General features: G+C 49.1%; 9 protein-coding genes across 9 annotated transcripts; 3 read left to right on the forward strand and 6 right to left on the reverse strand.

Moving 5' to 3' along the window:
* Positions 1-589: 589 nt before the first annotated feature.
* On the reverse strand, positions 590-2,175 carry PHATRDRAFT_46160 (predicted protein; the record flags this gene model as incomplete). The annotated part of the gene is made up of 1 exon (XM_002180601.1): positions 590-2,175. Exon 1 carries the CDS (start codon positions 2,042-2,044, stop codon positions 590-592), a length of 1,455 nt encoding a protein of 484 aa, XP_002180637.1. The 5' UTR covers positions 2,045-2,175.
* Positions 2,176-3,141: 966 nt separating this feature from the next.
* Positions 3,142-4,995, forward strand: PHATRDRAFT_12587 (predicted protein; the record flags this gene model as incomplete). The annotated part of the gene is made up of 1 exon (XM_002180401.1): positions 3,142-4,995. A coding segment is annotated over one exon (1,854 nt), but the record flags the coding sequence as incomplete, so codon positions are not given.
* Positions 4,996-5,150: 155 nt separating this feature from the next.
* On the reverse strand, positions 5,151-6,150 carry PHATRDRAFT_46163 (predicted protein; the record flags this gene model as incomplete). The annotated part of the gene is made up of 1 exon (XM_002180602.1): positions 5,151-6,150. One exon carries the CDS (start codon positions 6,148-6,150, stop codon positions 5,170-5,172), a length of 981 nt encoding a protein of 326 aa, XP_002180638.1. The 3' UTR covers positions 5,151-5,169.
* Positions 6,151-6,997: 847 nt separating this feature from the next.
* PHATRDRAFT_46164 (predicted protein) lies at positions 6,998-8,743 on the reverse strand. The gene is made up of 2 exons (XM_002180603.1): positions 8,207-8,743; positions 6,998-8,077 (listed from the first exon to the last, which is right to left on the reverse strand). The coding sequence occupies exons 1-2, from the start codon at positions 8,641-8,643 to the stop codon at positions 7,132-7,134; spliced, it is 1,383 nt and encodes a 460-aa protein (XP_002180639.1). The 5' UTR covers positions 8,644-8,743; the 3' UTR covers positions 6,998-7,131.
* A 640-nt stretch (positions 8,744-9,383) lies between these two features.
* Positions 9,384-9,755, reverse strand: PHATRDRAFT_36058 (predicted protein; the record flags this gene model as incomplete). The annotated part of the gene is made up of 1 exon (XM_002180604.1): positions 9,384-9,755. The coding sequence occupies one exon, from the start codon at positions 9,753-9,755 to the stop codon at positions 9,384-9,386; it is 372 nt and encodes a 123-aa protein (XP_002180640.1).
* A 468-nt stretch (positions 9,756-10,223) lies between these two features.
* PHATRDRAFT_46165 (predicted protein) lies at positions 10,224-11,249 on the reverse strand (the record flags this gene model as incomplete). The annotated part of the gene is made up of 2 exons (XM_002180605.1): positions 10,224-10,821; positions 10,912-11,249. 2 exons carry the CDS (start codon positions 11,247-11,249, stop codon positions 10,341-10,343), a joined length of 819 nt encoding a protein of 272 aa, XP_002180641.1. The 3' UTR covers positions 10,224-10,340.
* Positions 11,250-11,778: 529 nt separating this feature from the next.
* Positions 11,779-12,747, reverse strand: PHATRDRAFT_36060 (predicted protein; the record flags this gene model as incomplete). Its single annotated transcript, XM_002180606.1, has 1 exon — positions 11,779-12,747. One exon carries the CDS (start codon positions 12,745-12,747, stop codon positions 11,779-11,781), a length of 969 nt encoding a protein of 322 aa, XP_002180642.1.
* A 275-nt stretch (positions 12,748-13,022) lies between these two features.
* PHATRDRAFT_27659 (predicted protein) lies at positions 13,023-13,679 on the forward strand. The gene has a single exon (XM_002180402.1). It carries the CDS (start codon positions 13,137-13,139, stop codon positions 13,608-13,610), a length of 474 nt encoding a protein of 157 aa, XP_002180438.1. The 5' UTR covers positions 13,023-13,136; the 3' UTR covers positions 13,611-13,679.
* A 760-nt stretch (positions 13,680-14,439) lies between these two features.
* Positions 14,440-16,452, forward strand: RabX1 (predicted protein; the record flags this gene model as incomplete). Its single annotated transcript, XM_002180403.2, has 1 exon — positions 14,572-16,452. A coding segment is annotated over one exon (1,881 nt), but the record flags the coding sequence as incomplete, so codon positions are not given.
* Positions 16,453-16,615: the final 163 nt, after the last annotated feature.

Here is a 16,615-nt window from a genome sequence, read left to right on the forward strand (position 1 = left end):
CGAAACCAGAGAGAATAAAGGTTTTCGTTTTTTGAAGATATGTGGCATAATCAGAACACATTTCTGAATCGAAAATATGGCTTCCGATGAATTCGTTCCAAAAAATAGGAGGGCTAGTCCATCCCCCGGCAGGAGCAATTTTTCGTTATAAACGCTGGCTAGAGTATTTACCTACTTTGCCAAAGCCACACTTAAAAATTCTGACCAGCCTCCTATATTCCTTGATCGATCGAGGCCAGTGGCAAAAAAAGACCGCACCGAAAATCGGAGAACATAGATCAGATAAGCCACGTGTCAGTGGTGGAAGATTGAAAATGGAATGGGAACGACCGGAACGTTTTGTAATTTGCGGAGAGCCATCTGACTACGAACTGTCAATCAGACGATTGAATAAGTCCGTGAGGATGGTGTTTTGTGGTATTGTAGTTCACTAACTTGATCGTCTCCTATTCTTGTACCCTGTGGTCATCGTGCAGTCACTAAAGTGTAGCATCCCTAGCGCTAGTATCAGGAGCCGGTTTGTCTATAATACCAAAAGTGTGCCTTTATCACTCTCCTGCTACTTTACAAAAAGCAATGCGGATGGCGTCTACAATTCGTCGTTCGATGCCGCGCGATGTATTCCAAACTTTTGCAGCAGCGGTGTCCGTAGCGTTGATATGGCAATGGCAATGTCATCCCGATACCGTCCTTGCTTGGATTGCTGCCAGGCATTGGCAGCCGCATATACGAGTCGTTCACACGCTGTAATTGGATGGGGACCATCCGATTCGTACAAGGCGTGGGCGACCACCCGGGCGACATCATCTTCGGACAAAAAGTCCATCATGCCGTCGGTAGCCGAAACGCAAAAGACGTAGACGTCATCCTCATCGGAATCAGCCGTTTCTGCCGCAGCTTCCTGAGGATTGTCATTCGCCTGCGGAGGCTTCGTCGCTTTCCTTCTAGCGTTGGCTATCACATCCGGTACATGCAAAACATCCACAATCGGTTCGGCGATCACTCCCAGCTTGCCGGCTTCCCAGTCCCCAATCGATCGACTCATGGCGAGTCCGGTAGGTACACCGGTGACGGAATCGTGATAGACGACACGAGACGTCCCTCGCGCGGGAATATAGACTTGTCCACCCATGGCTTCGACCCGGGCCCTTTCGTCGGGCAAACTAGGTTTATCTTCGCGTGAAATGTACGCCACACGGGTTTGCCGCGTGCGGGCACGGTAAGTGACAATCATGGAACGCGAGTCGCCGGCGTTGGCGACAAAGATATCGTCGTTTTGTAAAAGAACGACGGTAGCCGTGCACCCTCCAGACTCGTGTGCGGGAGCGTCCCGATCCAGTTCCAGAAATGTTTGGACCAAACATTGTTGCGTCGCGCTGCGTACGGCGTCGTCGGTGTGGGAGGTCCGTTCGCGTTCGGCTTGTTGGAGATTGCGTGCGAGTCGTATCGGCAATTCTTGCGCGGTGAATTCGGAAACCAATTCGCCCAGCGGGGCGTGTCCATCAAAGACGCCCACCAGGATACGGTGTGCGACGCCTTGGTCGTGGGGTGGTGGTGGTGGGTCGTCCACGGGCACCCGAAAGGGCGACACCACGAAGGACCGGTCTTGATTGACTTGGTCCGACAATCCACCCCCCTTATACCCGATAAGAGTGAGTGTGACGGCGTCGTCACGTCCCGCCGCATCGAGTGTATCGTTCCCAACGGTCCCGCTAGCACTGTCGCCCACCTTATCGCGTGGCGTCTCGCGCAAAGCGGCGAGAGCTTGTTGCACGGAAGGCGATCCGTAGTGCACGTCGACGGGATAGAGCGGACAACCATAAAATGGACAACCTTTGTCTTCACCAGCGTTCGACGACGGACTATCCGCCAGTGTAGTTTTGGGTCGGAGCGCTAGTACGGCGGCCACGGTAAACAACAGAGGTGTGGGCGAAGGATGATACGGATACGGGCGTACGGCGACGGTGCGGGGAACGACAGTGGAACGCATAAACTGCGTGCTGAAGGACGCCAACAAGCGGAACGGCAGTGAAGTCCGCAGCATGATCGCAATATCTGTAAAGATGAAACCGGAAGTGTATTTGGAGATACGATTGGATTGACTGTGATAGAGACTGATTGGTTGACGGTGGAGACCGCTTCACCCTCCCCGCAAGATTGTTGTCGGGGAATTTCTTGGCGGAAAAGTAGAGTGTTGTTCTTTCGAAGAGAACGGGGAAACCATATATACATTACTACTGTTAGCTAGCTCTAGCTACTAGAGAGCTGACTGTACGGAAAGATTGCAATCTGTAGGGTTGTGGTGCAGAGGGAATGTTTGTTTGGCGATGCCGATTTGGCTTGACAGATGAAAGACAGACGGAATACCCGGAAATCATGGATCGGGTCACGAGCATCCACTCCGAGTCGACCACGGGGTCATCGGAGAGTCACGTATCGTACACGATATAAAAACAGCCAATCCTTATTGCCTATGAATCTATTTATAGGAAACGACACAACACCCAAAGATCCGTATAGGGAAGGGGGGGGACAACGTGGTAGGTACATGAAAAGGAACGAATCGCTGGACCTCCGGGCTCGGGTCCTACCCCCTAACGTACCGAGCTTGTACACGCCGCACCGCTCTACCAACACTAACAAACTAGTAGTAGAGCTAGAGTCGCCCAGGATAGCTCGGTATCCCACCTCCACCACAACACGCGAGTGCACACGGGGTTGTCCATACCACCGCCACTGGGTCGACCAAAGAAAATGACCATGGTACCGATCCGTCCATTATTGGCAATGACGCAACCTACGACTGTCACGATGAAGGCCAATCATCCTCGTTGCTCCCGCAAGGGCTGTTTGTCCCTACTCGTGTGCCTACTCTTCTGCGCGGTGACTTTGCTCCCTTCCGGCCACGCCGTGCGCGCGGTCGAAACAGCGGTCGCAACAACTCGCAAACGTCTTTCCCGCAAAGAGCGTAAGGAACGCAATCAGAACGAAGCCAAGGCCTATTTGGAACTCCGCGAACAAGGCGTGGACGAAGTCGGTCACACCACGAAAGCCGCCGCTCTCCGCCACTACCAACTCCGCAAGAAGAAGCGCAAGGGCATTCTCCGCAAGCGCGAAGCGAACCTGGCGGAAGTCCTCTTTCCCGGCGTCGCGCCCGAGTTGTACGAAGGCGCCGAAACGGTCTTTATGTTCACCGACTTGGTGCAGTCCAAAAAGACGCACGTTCCGTTCGAATTCTACGATTTGCCCTCCTGCGATGCCCCCGTCATGAACAACTTTCGCCGCAAGCACAAGACGCAACGCAAGAACCTCGGAGCGCGCTTGCAAGGCGTAGAACTCAAGCCCGCACCCTACGTTCTCAAGATACTGCAGAACATCAACTGCATGACTTTGTGTGAACGAAATTTGGGATTCCGTGAGGTCAAGAGTCTACGCAAACTTGTGGAACGACAGTATCGCGTGCACTTTACCTTTGATCAGCTCCCCGTACTCATGCGCTCCTCGGAACTCAACTACGCCGTGCGCGGGTATCCCGTCGGCTTCAAGGCACCACCTTCCTACACCGGTCTCGATCACGATGAATTCTATCTATACAATCATCTCAAGTTCACTATTACCTACCAGCCAGGACAAGGCGACGAGAGCAGTGGTGTATACATTACCGGGTTCGATGTCCATCCCGTATCGATTCGGCACGGGCCGGATACCTGCAGCAACGACGAAGAGGACGGTGGTCCCATCAACGATCCGTCGTCGTACTTGCCCCTCACCATGACAACATCGGGGCAGAAGAACACGGTCGCCTACTCTTATTCCGTCGAATGGATTGAGTCAGCTTTACCCTGGGCCGATCGTTGGGACGTCTATCTCATCGGAAGCCCGGACGATGACATTCACTTTTTTGCCATTGTCAATTCACTCATGATCGTCCTCTTCTTGACTGGAGCGATTGCTACGATTATGATTCGTACCCTCAAGAAGGATATTTCGAGTTACAACGAAATGTCCATGCTCGAAGACGGCGGGGCTGAAGAAACGGGATGGAAACTGGTACACGGAGACGTCTTTCGTCCACCGTCCACGTCGCCGATGGCCTTGTCGGTTTTGGTCGGAACCGGTGCGCAAATCGGAACCGCCTTTTTCATCTCCATGCTTTCGGCGGTATTCAAATTACTCAACCCCATGAGAAAAGGACAAACTCTTACTGCCATTCTCATTCTCTACGTGCTTTGCGGATCCGTTGGTGGCTACGTGTCGGCCCGCATTTACAAATTTTGTGATGCCAAGGCTTGGAAAATGAACGCCATCTTGACGGCTACCGCCTTACCCGGAACCCTCGTTTCCATCTTTACCGTACTCAATATATTTTTGAGTATTGCCGGAGCCGCCACGGCCGTTTCCTTTTGGGTTTTGTTGGCTCTCTTTCTCTTGTGGACGTGCGTTTCTGCGCCATTGGTTTTCGTCGGCTCCTTTTTTGGTTTGAAGCAGGGCAAAATTGAAATTCCTAGCCGCGTCAATCAAATTGCTCGGGTCGTCCCACCCTTGCCCTGGTATAGTTCGCCTCCCATCTCATTCTTGCTCGGTGGTGTGCTTCCCTTTGGCTCGGTCTGCATTGAACTGTTCTTTATCATGAGTGCTCTCTGGTTACATCAGATTTATTACGTTATGGGATTCTTGCTCGCCGTCCTGATTATCTTGGCCGCGACTTGTGCTCAAGTCAGTATCGTCATGGATTATTTGCAGCTATGCAGCGAAGATCACCGTTGGTGGTGGAAATCATTCGGTAACTGTGCTTCCGGCGGCGTGTATCTGTTCGGGTATTCACTTTGGTTTTTGGCCTCGCGATTGGACCTGGTCGGGGTCTTGCCCGTGGTGGTGTATCTGACCTATATGAGTATGATCAGTCTCTTGTTCGGAGTCTTCTGTGGCAGCGTCGGCTTTCTCTGCTCTTTCTGGTTCAACCAAAAAATTTACGCTGCTCTCAAGGTAGATTAAGGAGCGGCTGCGGCGAACAATACGACACGACCAATCCAGTGCGTTGTCTTACTAAGGAGGCTATCGTGGAACAAGACTACTGTCTCTCGGAACCTCCGTGAAATGGGGCTGAGTGGGTGCCGTGTCTCGGGCATCTCGATATAAAGTACGTAATTGAATAGGCTTTTCTCTTGTTTACATTAGGGAGTTTACATATTGTTGCGCTCTGAATGGATTTGACACGTCTGCGTGAAGACCACTGATCAGAAGGTCTATGAAAAGGACAGCGGTGGCCTCCGGCTGCTCGCCAAGGCAGTAATGCGATTTTACAGTCAACAAATAATTGCTCTTTTCTTTGGCCATGGCTTGCTTGTGCCGTTGTCGCTCAGCCTGTCCAAGCTCCTCGGTTGGTGCGATTTCTTCGTCAAAAAGTCCGTGTCCGTTTCCGGAAACCAACGTGGCCGATTCCCGGCAGCCTGTCTTGTGTGCGTGTGCCGACACGAACCTCAATGCGAGACCGACGCGACGATGTTCGCTTGTGTTGGGACGGGAGGAGTGCACGGTCCAAAAGTCGTGGACGCTGGCTTGGCCGGCCTCCAGAATCATACTTACTGCTTGTCCTGGATGAATGGTGTCAGGAAAATCTACAATCTCTTGTTGCTTCGACAAGGCGTTACTCGAGTCCTGAACATGCCCTTCCACATGCTCTAGCTGCCGACCCTGCGAGTTTGGTATGCACTGGAGGCATCCGGATGCTTCATTCGAGGGTGTCAAAGCCAACCATACTGTGACCGCAGTGTGAACGGGTGAAATACCGGCGTACGTTGAGTCCTGATGCCAAGGGAAATAGGCATCCGACCTTCGTTCTTTCACGTTCACGTCAGATGACCAGCACCACACGTCGACAGTATTCAAGGACCGACACGCGAGCTGTACGATTCTTTCGTTATGGACCAATGCCCACACCCACGGTAGCAACAAATGGAGTTTGAAACGGTCGTCCCCGGACAACGGCTTCCCACCAAGGCGTTCTTCGTATCTTTCAAACATACTCAAACATGCATTGGCATCTTCGCGTTTCAATATGTCTACCGCGAAGCCAAACCCCCTTTGCCTGCACTCTTCTCCCCTTCTGGTCACTTGAGAGGAAGGGTGACAACCGTCGATGCTGGTCATGACCGTAGAATTTGGGTAGTCTACCACCCTGTCGGTATCTCCGAAGCTTTGATACGGTTCGGCCAGCTGAAATGGCAGTAACTAAAAGGTTGAGTTTCTAGGTTGGAACCATCACCTATCCAAGTGTTACTAAGAGGAGGATCAAACCAACCACATGTATTTTGCCTTCACCTTATCTTTGTCTTTGTCTTCGTCACCACGGCCAATTTTGAAATGACCTCTCGGGCTCGAACCTTTAGACCCACTCACTATTTTAAAGGAAGGCTTCCACTCCGGAATGAAATGCTTCGTGGAAGACTAAACAGAAAAAGCAAGGTTTATTGATGAACACAAAACGACGATGAAGATCGAAGTCAGGAAAACGATGAACTACGAAGATTATGAGTCTATACTGTACTCTTGGATATTCGTAGGGACTGTGGGGCTGTGATTCGTTGTGTGTGGGACGGAAGCGACTTGGCGTTTAGCAGTAGGCGATTGAACTTCTGGTGAGACGTTGTCCTTACCAGGAGTTGGATCAACAAGGTTACTGGAGCCACCGAAATGTATCGTCTCTTCCATCTCTAGAGCTAGGCGCCGTAAAGCCTCACAAGTACTAGAGCATTACAAAACTCAAGTTTTTGGGTGCCAGCCTTCAGTAACCAAAAATGGGAAGAAGCAAATCCACGAAGGAGCGGTTTGTCCTTCTTGTTCCTTGCCTGATGTGCAATCGAAACATCTTTGACAAATAATGTTAGCTAGACTAACTATAAACATTTGCATCGCGGTATTGCCTTAGTGTCATCTTCGCGCTACTTGTGCTTCTGCTACCATTGTAATAGATTTGCTTTACAAATTTACAGTGTGCAGTCAATCCCATTATGAGCGTGCCATCGACTGTACAACGTAACGCTGTGCTTCCACGTTGTGTGTGAGAACCCTTGCACTTCGAAATCTGTTGTAAACATCCATGGACTGACAATGAATAACATGCGTAGTCCACTACTCCCACTTGTTAATGATGGAGTTAGAATATGGCGGCGGTTGCTGAGCACCCGAAAAGCCACCATTGCTGTCCCATTGCTCGTACTGATTCAGGACATCAAACGCTGCTCCATCTTCGGAGATGACCATAGGGGTAACCATGCGGCGTATACGGGGGAAATCGGAACGATCTTCATCAACCTCCCAGAAAGAATTGTCCCGGTCCAGCATTTCAAAGCCATCATTTGAAAATTGGTCTTCGTGTGTTGCTCCTGAAATGCCCGTAAGTCCGGAAGTAGCTGTCATTTCTTCCATGTAAGAATAGAAATCTTCTGTGAGCGTCGTGCGCTCCACAATGCCGACTTCAATAACAGATGTTGGTCTGTTGCTGTCTACACTTAAGAACGATGAGCCTCCTAAGGATTTCCCCTCTTCAACTCCAACCAGAAACGCAGCGTCTTCTGGTTCCAGGATCGTTGCGGGATCAACATTGCTCGAAATATCAGATTGCGATGTCAATTGAGGGGATTTTTCTGAATCGTCCTCGGAATGCCGACGTCGCGGCGTGATTGCGTTAACTTCACTAGCGTTGCGGTTACCTTGCACTTCGTGCTGCGATACAACGCGAATTGTATTCGATTGCGCAGTCATTTCTTCAACACGCTGCTTAGTAGATTTCTTGAGGAGTAGCGTACGTTTGATTTTCCGACCAGCATTCTCCATGGCTTCCTCCCAACGATCATAGGTGCCTATGTTGTTGACCGTCCGCCGGCGTTGATTCTTTACCCGAATGTTGGATCGGATGGCGTCAATAATCTGCTGAAAGGTTGAGCCCCATTCCAGTAAGAGCTCCTCCCGATCTTGCCGGGTTAAAATCAAGTCCAACTGCGACCGACGCGATGGCCGTACCGATTCGTAGTCGTCCAAACGCATCGTGCGATCCCGACTATGGGCCCAGCCCAACCTGTATGTGTAGGCAAGAGTAAAACATCGAAAGTGAATTCACAAGTTTCAATCGAGCTGTAAAGTCGCCAAACCATTGTTCTACCAGCGTAAAACACGCGATGCGATCAACTAATTGATTGAAACTTACGCTACGGGTGCTCCACTGGAACACGACGGATTATCTCCAATTATACGTTCAAACTCGCGAACCTGGACATGACGAAATCGAACTTTTCGCAATCTTCCAGAACTACTATCACCACTATGTTGGCTGCTTCCGTTCGCATTGCGTGGCCGGCCATAAATGAGCCCTGATTGATCTTCAGCGGATTGCAACGGCTGCTTTTGTTGAATTTGACTATCGCGAGCGGAGGATGCATCGTGACTGCCACCGCTACTTTCCGAAGCACGCAAGCAACTGCGTAGTGCTGCATTCGAAGATTGCAAGGAAGAAACGTCCGATCCACTGTGTAAAGGAGGAGACAAAATCGCTGGATGCTGGACTGGCAGAGACTGTTGTGATACAGCCAAATCTGGTTGTTTGTTTTTGGATAGCTTCGACAAACGCCGTTTGACTTTGAACATGGTAGCCTGGCTGTTATTCTGTCCCTTATCAACAGTTATCACAAAGAATAAGAGTTTCGAGACTACCAAAGGCTGACGAATACTTGACTCGCCTACCAGCTGTATTCTTTGGCTAGTGCTTTGCCGTGCCGATACACTCGAACGGAACGACGAGGCGAAAGGAGGGCAAATCGGTCGTTTTTCCTCGAGGCTGTTCTTTTTCGAAGCCTGCGTGGCAGGCACCACGAGGATACCCGTTAATGCTTCTGGAGCATCCTCCAGCAACGTGGGATATACTCACATAAAGATTTTCATAAACATTTCGGTTGATAATATTGTTTACAATTCAGACAATCGTCATCAGAGACTTCTTAATACTTATACAACTTGGAAGCTTCAGAAATTGTTGTACAATATATTGAAGATTGCGGGACACAATCTACAAGCGTACGGTAAGAAAGGCCGTGATTCCAAAAAGCGTCTCTGGCTTGGTTTCTCCGAAAGGTGACTGTCGATATGTATGTCCCATAAAGCGGTCACGAATCATGGCTAGATGAGTTTTACTAGCATTTTTCTGCATACACTGACTGTAAGCAAGCCAAACTACTAGGTTATGATGAAAACCTGGGTCTGAGGACACATGAATTCATCGTAGTCATTATTGTTTACTGTTAACTGTAAGTGAATTTGGCTGAAATCCTACAACTGGCTGGCGTTTTGGCAAATGTTTTCGAACAACCCGTCGAGTGTTTCCTCACGATTTAATCGCTCTTCTGGCTCTGGTTGTTGTCACTCCCCTTGACGGCTTGTTTGGCCATGGTGTACCCACCCTGCTTCGCGTTGTCTTTCCCAGGGATGTATCCCTCTTGCGGCCCTTCCGAAATCGGCGGCGGAATCTCGCTTTCCTGTACAACATTTCCTCCGCCCTCTTCATTTTTGCTGCTTTGAGTCTTGTCGTCAGGCTCGTTGCCGTCTTCCGTCGCGCAAAGAACAAAACGATTCTCGATCGTAGAGTGATGGCTTGGGGTTCCAAATCTGCGGTTATTGGGGGTAAAGGATAGGGTCCATGAATTGGTCGTGGCCAAAAAGACTAACAAGAGTGTAGCGAGGTTGAATACCGTCGTGTGGAGCATGATTTCAGTTTACTTTGCGCTTAGCTTGATGAAATTTATGATCATCTAGAAGCTGCCTATGCTGGTTCAATTATGTGGCGATCTTGAGAATTCGAGAGGAAACTGGAAAAACGAAGAATATAGACAAAGAAACGAAACGAACTTTTATTAGAAGAACGAGACGTCAACTGCTTCCATCGTTCGATCGAATATCGGCTGTTGTCACTGCTATATTTCCTGCAGGAAATGTGGCCACCATATCTTGAATTCGAAGCTTTGCTTTTCAATTTTTATATGGTAAATAGTCACGCCCCATACACGCCATAATTCCACTTTGGCTCTTCCCTGCACGTCGTCTCCAATTCTCATCCGTTTTCTTGGGGCTACATAAAGCCAAGTATTTCAAGGGATATTACTCTACACTTTGCGGTTGTTTTAAGCACGTGGCATTAACCAAAAATTGACGATGGAATTTGACAAATACGTTGTAATCGATTGATGAGAAAACTCAAAGTCGTCAAAAACTGATCAAACTTCGAAAGCAACCGAGCTGGCTTTTGCTGCTTCTGTCTCGGAGTTTTTCTCATAGCGACTGAATTCAACGCTTCAAAATTCCTGGTTCTTTGAACTAAAACTTAATGCGTCAACGTTGCTGTAAGGTTGATCCATGTGCGGCTCGCTCTCCTCTTCGGAATATTCATCCGCCATCTGGGAGTCCAGTTGTTCCTGCTTTCGTGCAATGTCTGCCTCCTGCATCTTCTGCTCAAGCTCCTCCATTTCCTTTGTCGTACTTTTCTTCAAAAGAAATCCTCGCCTTACCTTCTTCCCTGCTTTTTCCATCATTTCTTCAATTTTTGTCGCCTTTCCAATGTTGTTGACCGTCGATCGTCGTTGGTTCTTCGCTTTGATATTTGCCCGGACGGCGGCAGCAATTTGCAGTTGGGTAATGTCCCATTCCTTGCGTAGCATAGACTGGCGTAAGTCGCGTGGTAAAATCATTTCAAAATGCGTCCGGCGGGGCGGTCGCGTGTCTTCATATTCGTCCACCGAAATGATCTTTGTCTCGGGGTCAAATTCCCACGAAATACTGTATATGAAGAAAACAAACAGTAAAATAAGCACAGTCCTTGACGTCTAGAATGTATTCTAGTCAGTTGTCAACGTGTAATTTACTCACGATACGGGAGGGCCACTTGAACAGGACGGATTATCTCCAAGTGTACGTGCATATTCGCGAATATGTAGTTCTTTGAATTCGATGTTTCGTTTGATAGACAACTCGCCGTCCGTCGAGTCTTTTGACTCTTTTTCGGTCGCTCCGTATGTGGAATGGATGCTGTCGTCCGCGGTCGCAAACTTCATAATTCCTTTAAGATCGCGCCGGCGATTGAACGTTGTTATGGATCGTACACGCTGGTACACCTGCTTCGTAGACGTTCCTTGGATATCATGACCATTGAACGGATTTGGGCACGAAGCTGTGCTTTCCCTTCTACCCCCTCTCCTCCGAAACATGTTGGATTACTGAGACAAGCGAAGCGCGTTACTATTGGGCTTTTTACTACCGGTGCGGTGCCATGCAAGATCCGTCTACCTTTCTTCTTGTTACCAGTCAATGATCTGAGAAGTGATCTCAACGATGCAATTTCCCATTTGGAAGAGACTCGGCTCGGCATATGGACGTCTAAACTCCTATCCACCTTTGGGCAGTTTTTACTTGGTGACACTCAGACGACATCGTATATAACGAAAAACACCAAACAGAATCTACGTACCATACCATGTACATCAAGAAACAAAACGAAACAAGCAGATTTTTGCGAACGCGGAACAATCGGAGATATATGAAAACGTGTTCCCAACACAAGAACGTCCGCAAATACTGACAATATTTCGCTTTCCAAAGCAGCTAACCGTGAAGAACAACTAGGTAACAAGGCGAGCGTATTCTACAAGTCCATATTCAATCACATGTTGTCACAAGAGCCGACATTTGGAAGTCTGCAATACTGCTTTTCAGTAGATGTAAGTTGATTCAAGTTAACTATGAACCCACAGCATTAGTAATTTTTGGATTCCGCTCCCCAATTTCCTCTGGCCGAACGGCCAAGTTAGTCTTGGCCTGATCGAAAATAGAATTGTGCACCCATAGAGAGTCAGCTTTTTTATGAATTTGGTACACAAACTTGTAGCCGTTCTTTGTCAGTAGCATCTGGAGCTCTTCCGACGGACGCTCTACTGTCAAGCACTTAAAGGAATACTTGTGAAAGGGAAAGCTCTTCATGATAAAAAGTTCCGCGCCTTCCACGTCCAAAGATAAGAAATCAATCATTGAGGGTGCATTGAAGCGCTCCAAAATTCCCTGGAGGCTTGCTGTGTATCTCGGCTCGGTCTTGCTGTTTTTCTTATTGTCGAAATCCGCACCAACAATGCCCCCAAACGGTCCTATCTCTTTTCGGTCGCTCATGGCCACCTGTACCTCGTCGAAATCTTTCGCACCAACAAAGGATGCCACCGCGTGACACTTGCGAAAAGAGAGGCGATACCAGTACATTGGATTGGGCTCGATGCAAATACCCTTCCAACCAAACTTTTGTTCCATGACAAAGGTGTTGCTGGCCCAGACGGCATCGTTTGACGCCAAGTCGACAAAAAATCCATCCTTCTGGAAGTTCAAAATTTTCATCACCGCCACATCCTGCCCGTGCTGACTGAACCATTTGCGTTCGTTGTACGGTCCGTCGTCTGCCCAGTATTCATCGGCCGGTATAGGATCTAAAATATGATTCATCTTTCCGTAAAAGACATGAATCGGATTCCATCCAGGAGTATCGCTGTTGGATGCTGTGCTACTACCGAGCTGTTGCTGTAGACTTGCTGACAATGCAACGGTCCCGACAGAATCCACGGAAAAGACTACTCCCAAGCCCAAAGCGATACCAGCGCCTAGCAAAAGCATCAGCACGTCCCGGGTCGACCCGCGACTTTTTGATGGCGGTGAAATGCGCACCATCGTTCCAGCAAAAGAAACGTAGCGACGCGCTGAAACTTTTATGGTCGGCCGTCAGTCTTTTTCTCGAAGCAGTTTGGCCATGCCTGCAGGTGTTTTTGGCATTTCAGTAGGTTGGCATTTGAAAGACTAACATGACATAAAACGAGTTCCAATGAATGACCCAAATATTGTGTGCAACGATAGGCGAATGCTCTAAAAAGATGGCAACGGTCGACAACAGACAAAGACAATATTTACCGGAGTTCAAGGAGGATGACAGCATCACACATTCACATAGGCATCGAAGAGCGTTTGGCGTGTGTTTGCCTCGACAAAAGCTTGCGTTTCTTCCTGTTGTCTTTCACCGTTCTACGCTACCCACCCAAAAGTCGTCTTTATATTGAAAGGCCATGAAGAAGCGTATCAATTTTCGCAAGCTCGGCCGTACATCGTCACACAAATGGGCCATGCTGCGGAATCTCGTCACTTCATTGATTGAACACGAGCGGGTGGTCACGACGTTGCCCAAAGCCAAGGAAGTTCAGTCACTGGCAGAAAAACTAGTGACTACGGCAAAGAAGGAAAATAAACTCCACGCCCGCCGCAAAATTAACGAAATTGTCCGTACCGCGACGGAGCAAACCAAGCTGATGACCGTTCTCGGTCCGCGGTACGCCTTTCGACAGGGTGGATACACTCGTATAATGAAACTAGCCAAGCCCAGGGCAGGTGACAAGGCAGACATGGCGGTATTGGAATACGTGGATCGGCCGGGAGAAATTCGGGCTGCCCGGCCTCCCGCGGCCTTACGCAATGAAAGCTTGGAAAGTATTATGGAAAAGCTTGGACTGCAAGCAAAAGAAGAATTGGAAGCCGAACGTTAACAACAAAGCAGAAGCGCTTCAAAGTTTCCGACGTTAATTGTCGTATTCTAGTTTCACTATTCGTAAAGTCGCAAAGTGAATTGCTCTACTACCTGGTAGTGCGGCAATCATTCTCATGGACTCATGTTTCGAAATGTGTTTCTTCAGCCATCCCCTTTCCAGCCCTGCTGTTTCTTTCCCTGGGTTCCGGATAATGTGTCGTTGTCTTCGTACCAACGGGTTACTGGTCTGCTGTTCATGCGTGATCATTTGGGTTTGAAAGTTAGAAAACTCGTGACACAGGATGTCTACAGGACATGCCGCATATCGTCATTGAGCGGACCGGCTCCTATAGATTTAAATCTTTTACAATGGCCCGAACACGATCTGGTCATAGCGGATATGGCCCTGCTTTGCGTTGCGCACGAACAAAAATGAAAAATGCGTTTCTAGCGAGGGCGGAGTTCCACGGCGATCAGTAGCGCTCAAGAGTACGAAATCTACCGTGGGTCAACCACACTCATTGCGACAAAGCTGGAAGTGTTACGGGCATCCTTCGCTACTCCCGGGAGCTCCCTCTGTCTATTCCAGAAAAGGATATCGTGTTCCTTCGAACGTGTGCAATATGAAATTTCTTACCGCTTTGTGCTTCGCCGTCGTGGCTCTCTCTTCCGTACCGTCGGTTGCGGCCAAGAAGACCAAGACTCCCAAGCCCGTCGTTCAGCCACGCAAGCCATTAATCGATAAGAACGTCAGCGCCAAGACCCTGAAGAAACTGACTGATGGAAAACGACTCAATCGTAAGGATCGTAAAGAAATCAAAACCGCCGAAAAGACCAAGTACATTGAAATGCGCTCACAGGGAGTTGATGAAGTCTCCAATACACCCGAAGCCGCGGCTCTCCGTGCCTACAAGCTTCGTCAAAAAAAGCGCAAGGGTCTCGTCCGGAAAAAGGAAGCCTCTCTCGCTGACATTCTATTCCCTGGCGTTGCGCCGGAAGAATACGTTCCGGGGGAGCCCGTATGGATTCTATCGGATCTTGCCGACTCGCGCAAAACACCAATTCCCTACGAATACTACGATCTTCCCGGCAGTTGCCCTCGTCCTATCGAATCCGAATTCAAAAAACGACACCGCGAACGCAAGAATCTGGGCTCTCGATTACAGGGTCACGACCTTCAGCCTGCGCCTTTCTCAAATATCAAGGTCTTGCAGAATCAAGGCTGTACGCCACTTTGTACCGTCACCCTCGATGCCCAGAAGCTCAAGAAACTTCGTCGCCTCGTCGAGCGCCAGTACCGCGTGCAGATGACGTTGGATCAATTGCCCCTGTTGATGCGTTCCAAGGAGTACAATTACGCAGTGCGCGGATACCCCATCGGATTCCGTGCCCCTGCTTCCTTCAAGGCTCTTCACGATGGTGAACTTTATTTGTTCAACCACTTGAAGTTTGTTATTACCTATCAGCAGGATCCCCAAAATTTTCAGGGTGTTCGTATTACTGGTTTTGATGTTAACCCGATATCAATTCAGCACAGCATGCCTAGTGAAGCGGGACAAGTCGTCAAGGAATCGATTTCTTTGGAGACATGCAAAGGCGGACCCGTGCCCAACGACCCAGCCTCGTACCTTGCTCTCCGCCCTACTTCAGGTGCCGGATCATTTCCGATTGTCTATTCGTATGAAGTGCAATGGGTCAAGTCAGATCTAGATTGGACAAATCGCTGGGATGTCTACCTCGTTGGTGCCCCCGACGACGACTTGCATTACTTTTCTATTGTCAACTCGCTCATGATTGTACTTTTCTTGACTGGTGCCATTTCTACCATCATGATTCGGACCCTCCGCAAGGATATAGCGATTTACAACGAAATGGACTCACTCGAAGAAGGCAGTGAAGAAACGGGCTGGAAGCTTGTCCACGGCGACGTCTTTCGTCCTCCGCAGTTTAACCCTTCTTGGCTATGCAGTTTGGTTGGTACCGGCTGTCAAATCGGTCTTGCTTTTGTACTTGCCATGCTTTCGGCTATGCTCAAGTTGCTGAATCCGTTGCAAAAGGGACAAACGTTGACGGCGTTGATTCTGTTGTACGTATTGTGCGGTTCGGTTGCGGGTTATGTTTCATCGCGTTTGTACAAGTTCACGGATGGGGTTGCCTGGAAGCGCAACGTCTTGCTCACCGCCATGGGACTTCCCGGGACATTCGTTTCGGTTTTTGCCGTGTTGAATATCTTTTTGACGTTTGCCGGTGCCGCCACAGCTGTCTCTTTCTGGTTGATTCTCGCTCTCTTTTTGCTTTGGACGTGCGTCTCCGCACCCTTGGTCTTCCTTGGTGCATACTTTGGCCTCAAGAGCGCCAAGATGGAATCACCTACCAAGACAAACCAGATTGCACGTGTGGTGCCGCCTCTTCCTTGGAATGTTAAGATGCCGTTTGCTTTCCTGCTCGGTGGAATTTTGCCATTCGGTTCCGTTTGTATTGAATTGGCGTTCATCATGAGCGCTCTTTGGCTGCATCAGATGTACTACGTATTTGGCTTCCTGTTGGTGGTTGGCTGTATTCTCGCTGCTACCTGTGCCCAAGTCTCAATGGTCATGACTTACCTGCAGCTCTGCGCCGAAGATCATCGCTGGTGGTGGTCGTCTTTCTGGACTACTGCCAGTGGCGGTGCGTATCTTTTCGCGTACGCCGTTTGGTTCCTTTCCTCCCGCTTGAGCATGGCTGGTCTCCTTCCAGTCGTTGTTTACCTTACCTACATGGGAATGATCAGCATCGTGTTCGGTCTCTTTTGTGGAAGTGTGGGTTTCTTGGCGTCGTTGTGGTTTACTCGCACTATTTATGGTGCGGTTAAGGTGGATTAAAAAGGTACTATTCAAGTGTTACTGGTTGCGTTTAGGGTCCCCTCGCCCGTAGCACAATCACAACTTCATACAAAAAACATGATTGCATGCTTCACAACATATTATGAATAGGGAATAGTGCAATTATCAAACGTGTTTCACACGTCAGTGTTGCCGTTCTTCA

The sequence above is a fragment of the Phaeodactylum tricornutum genome, chromosome 9, assembly GCF_000150955.2.
Source record: "Phaeodactylum tricornutum CCAP 1055/1 chromosome 9, whole genome shotgun sequence".
In the NCBI taxonomy this organism is placed as follows: Eukaryota; Bacillariophyta; class Bacillariophyceae; order Surirellales; family Neidiaceae; genus Phaeodactylum; species Phaeodactylum tricornutum.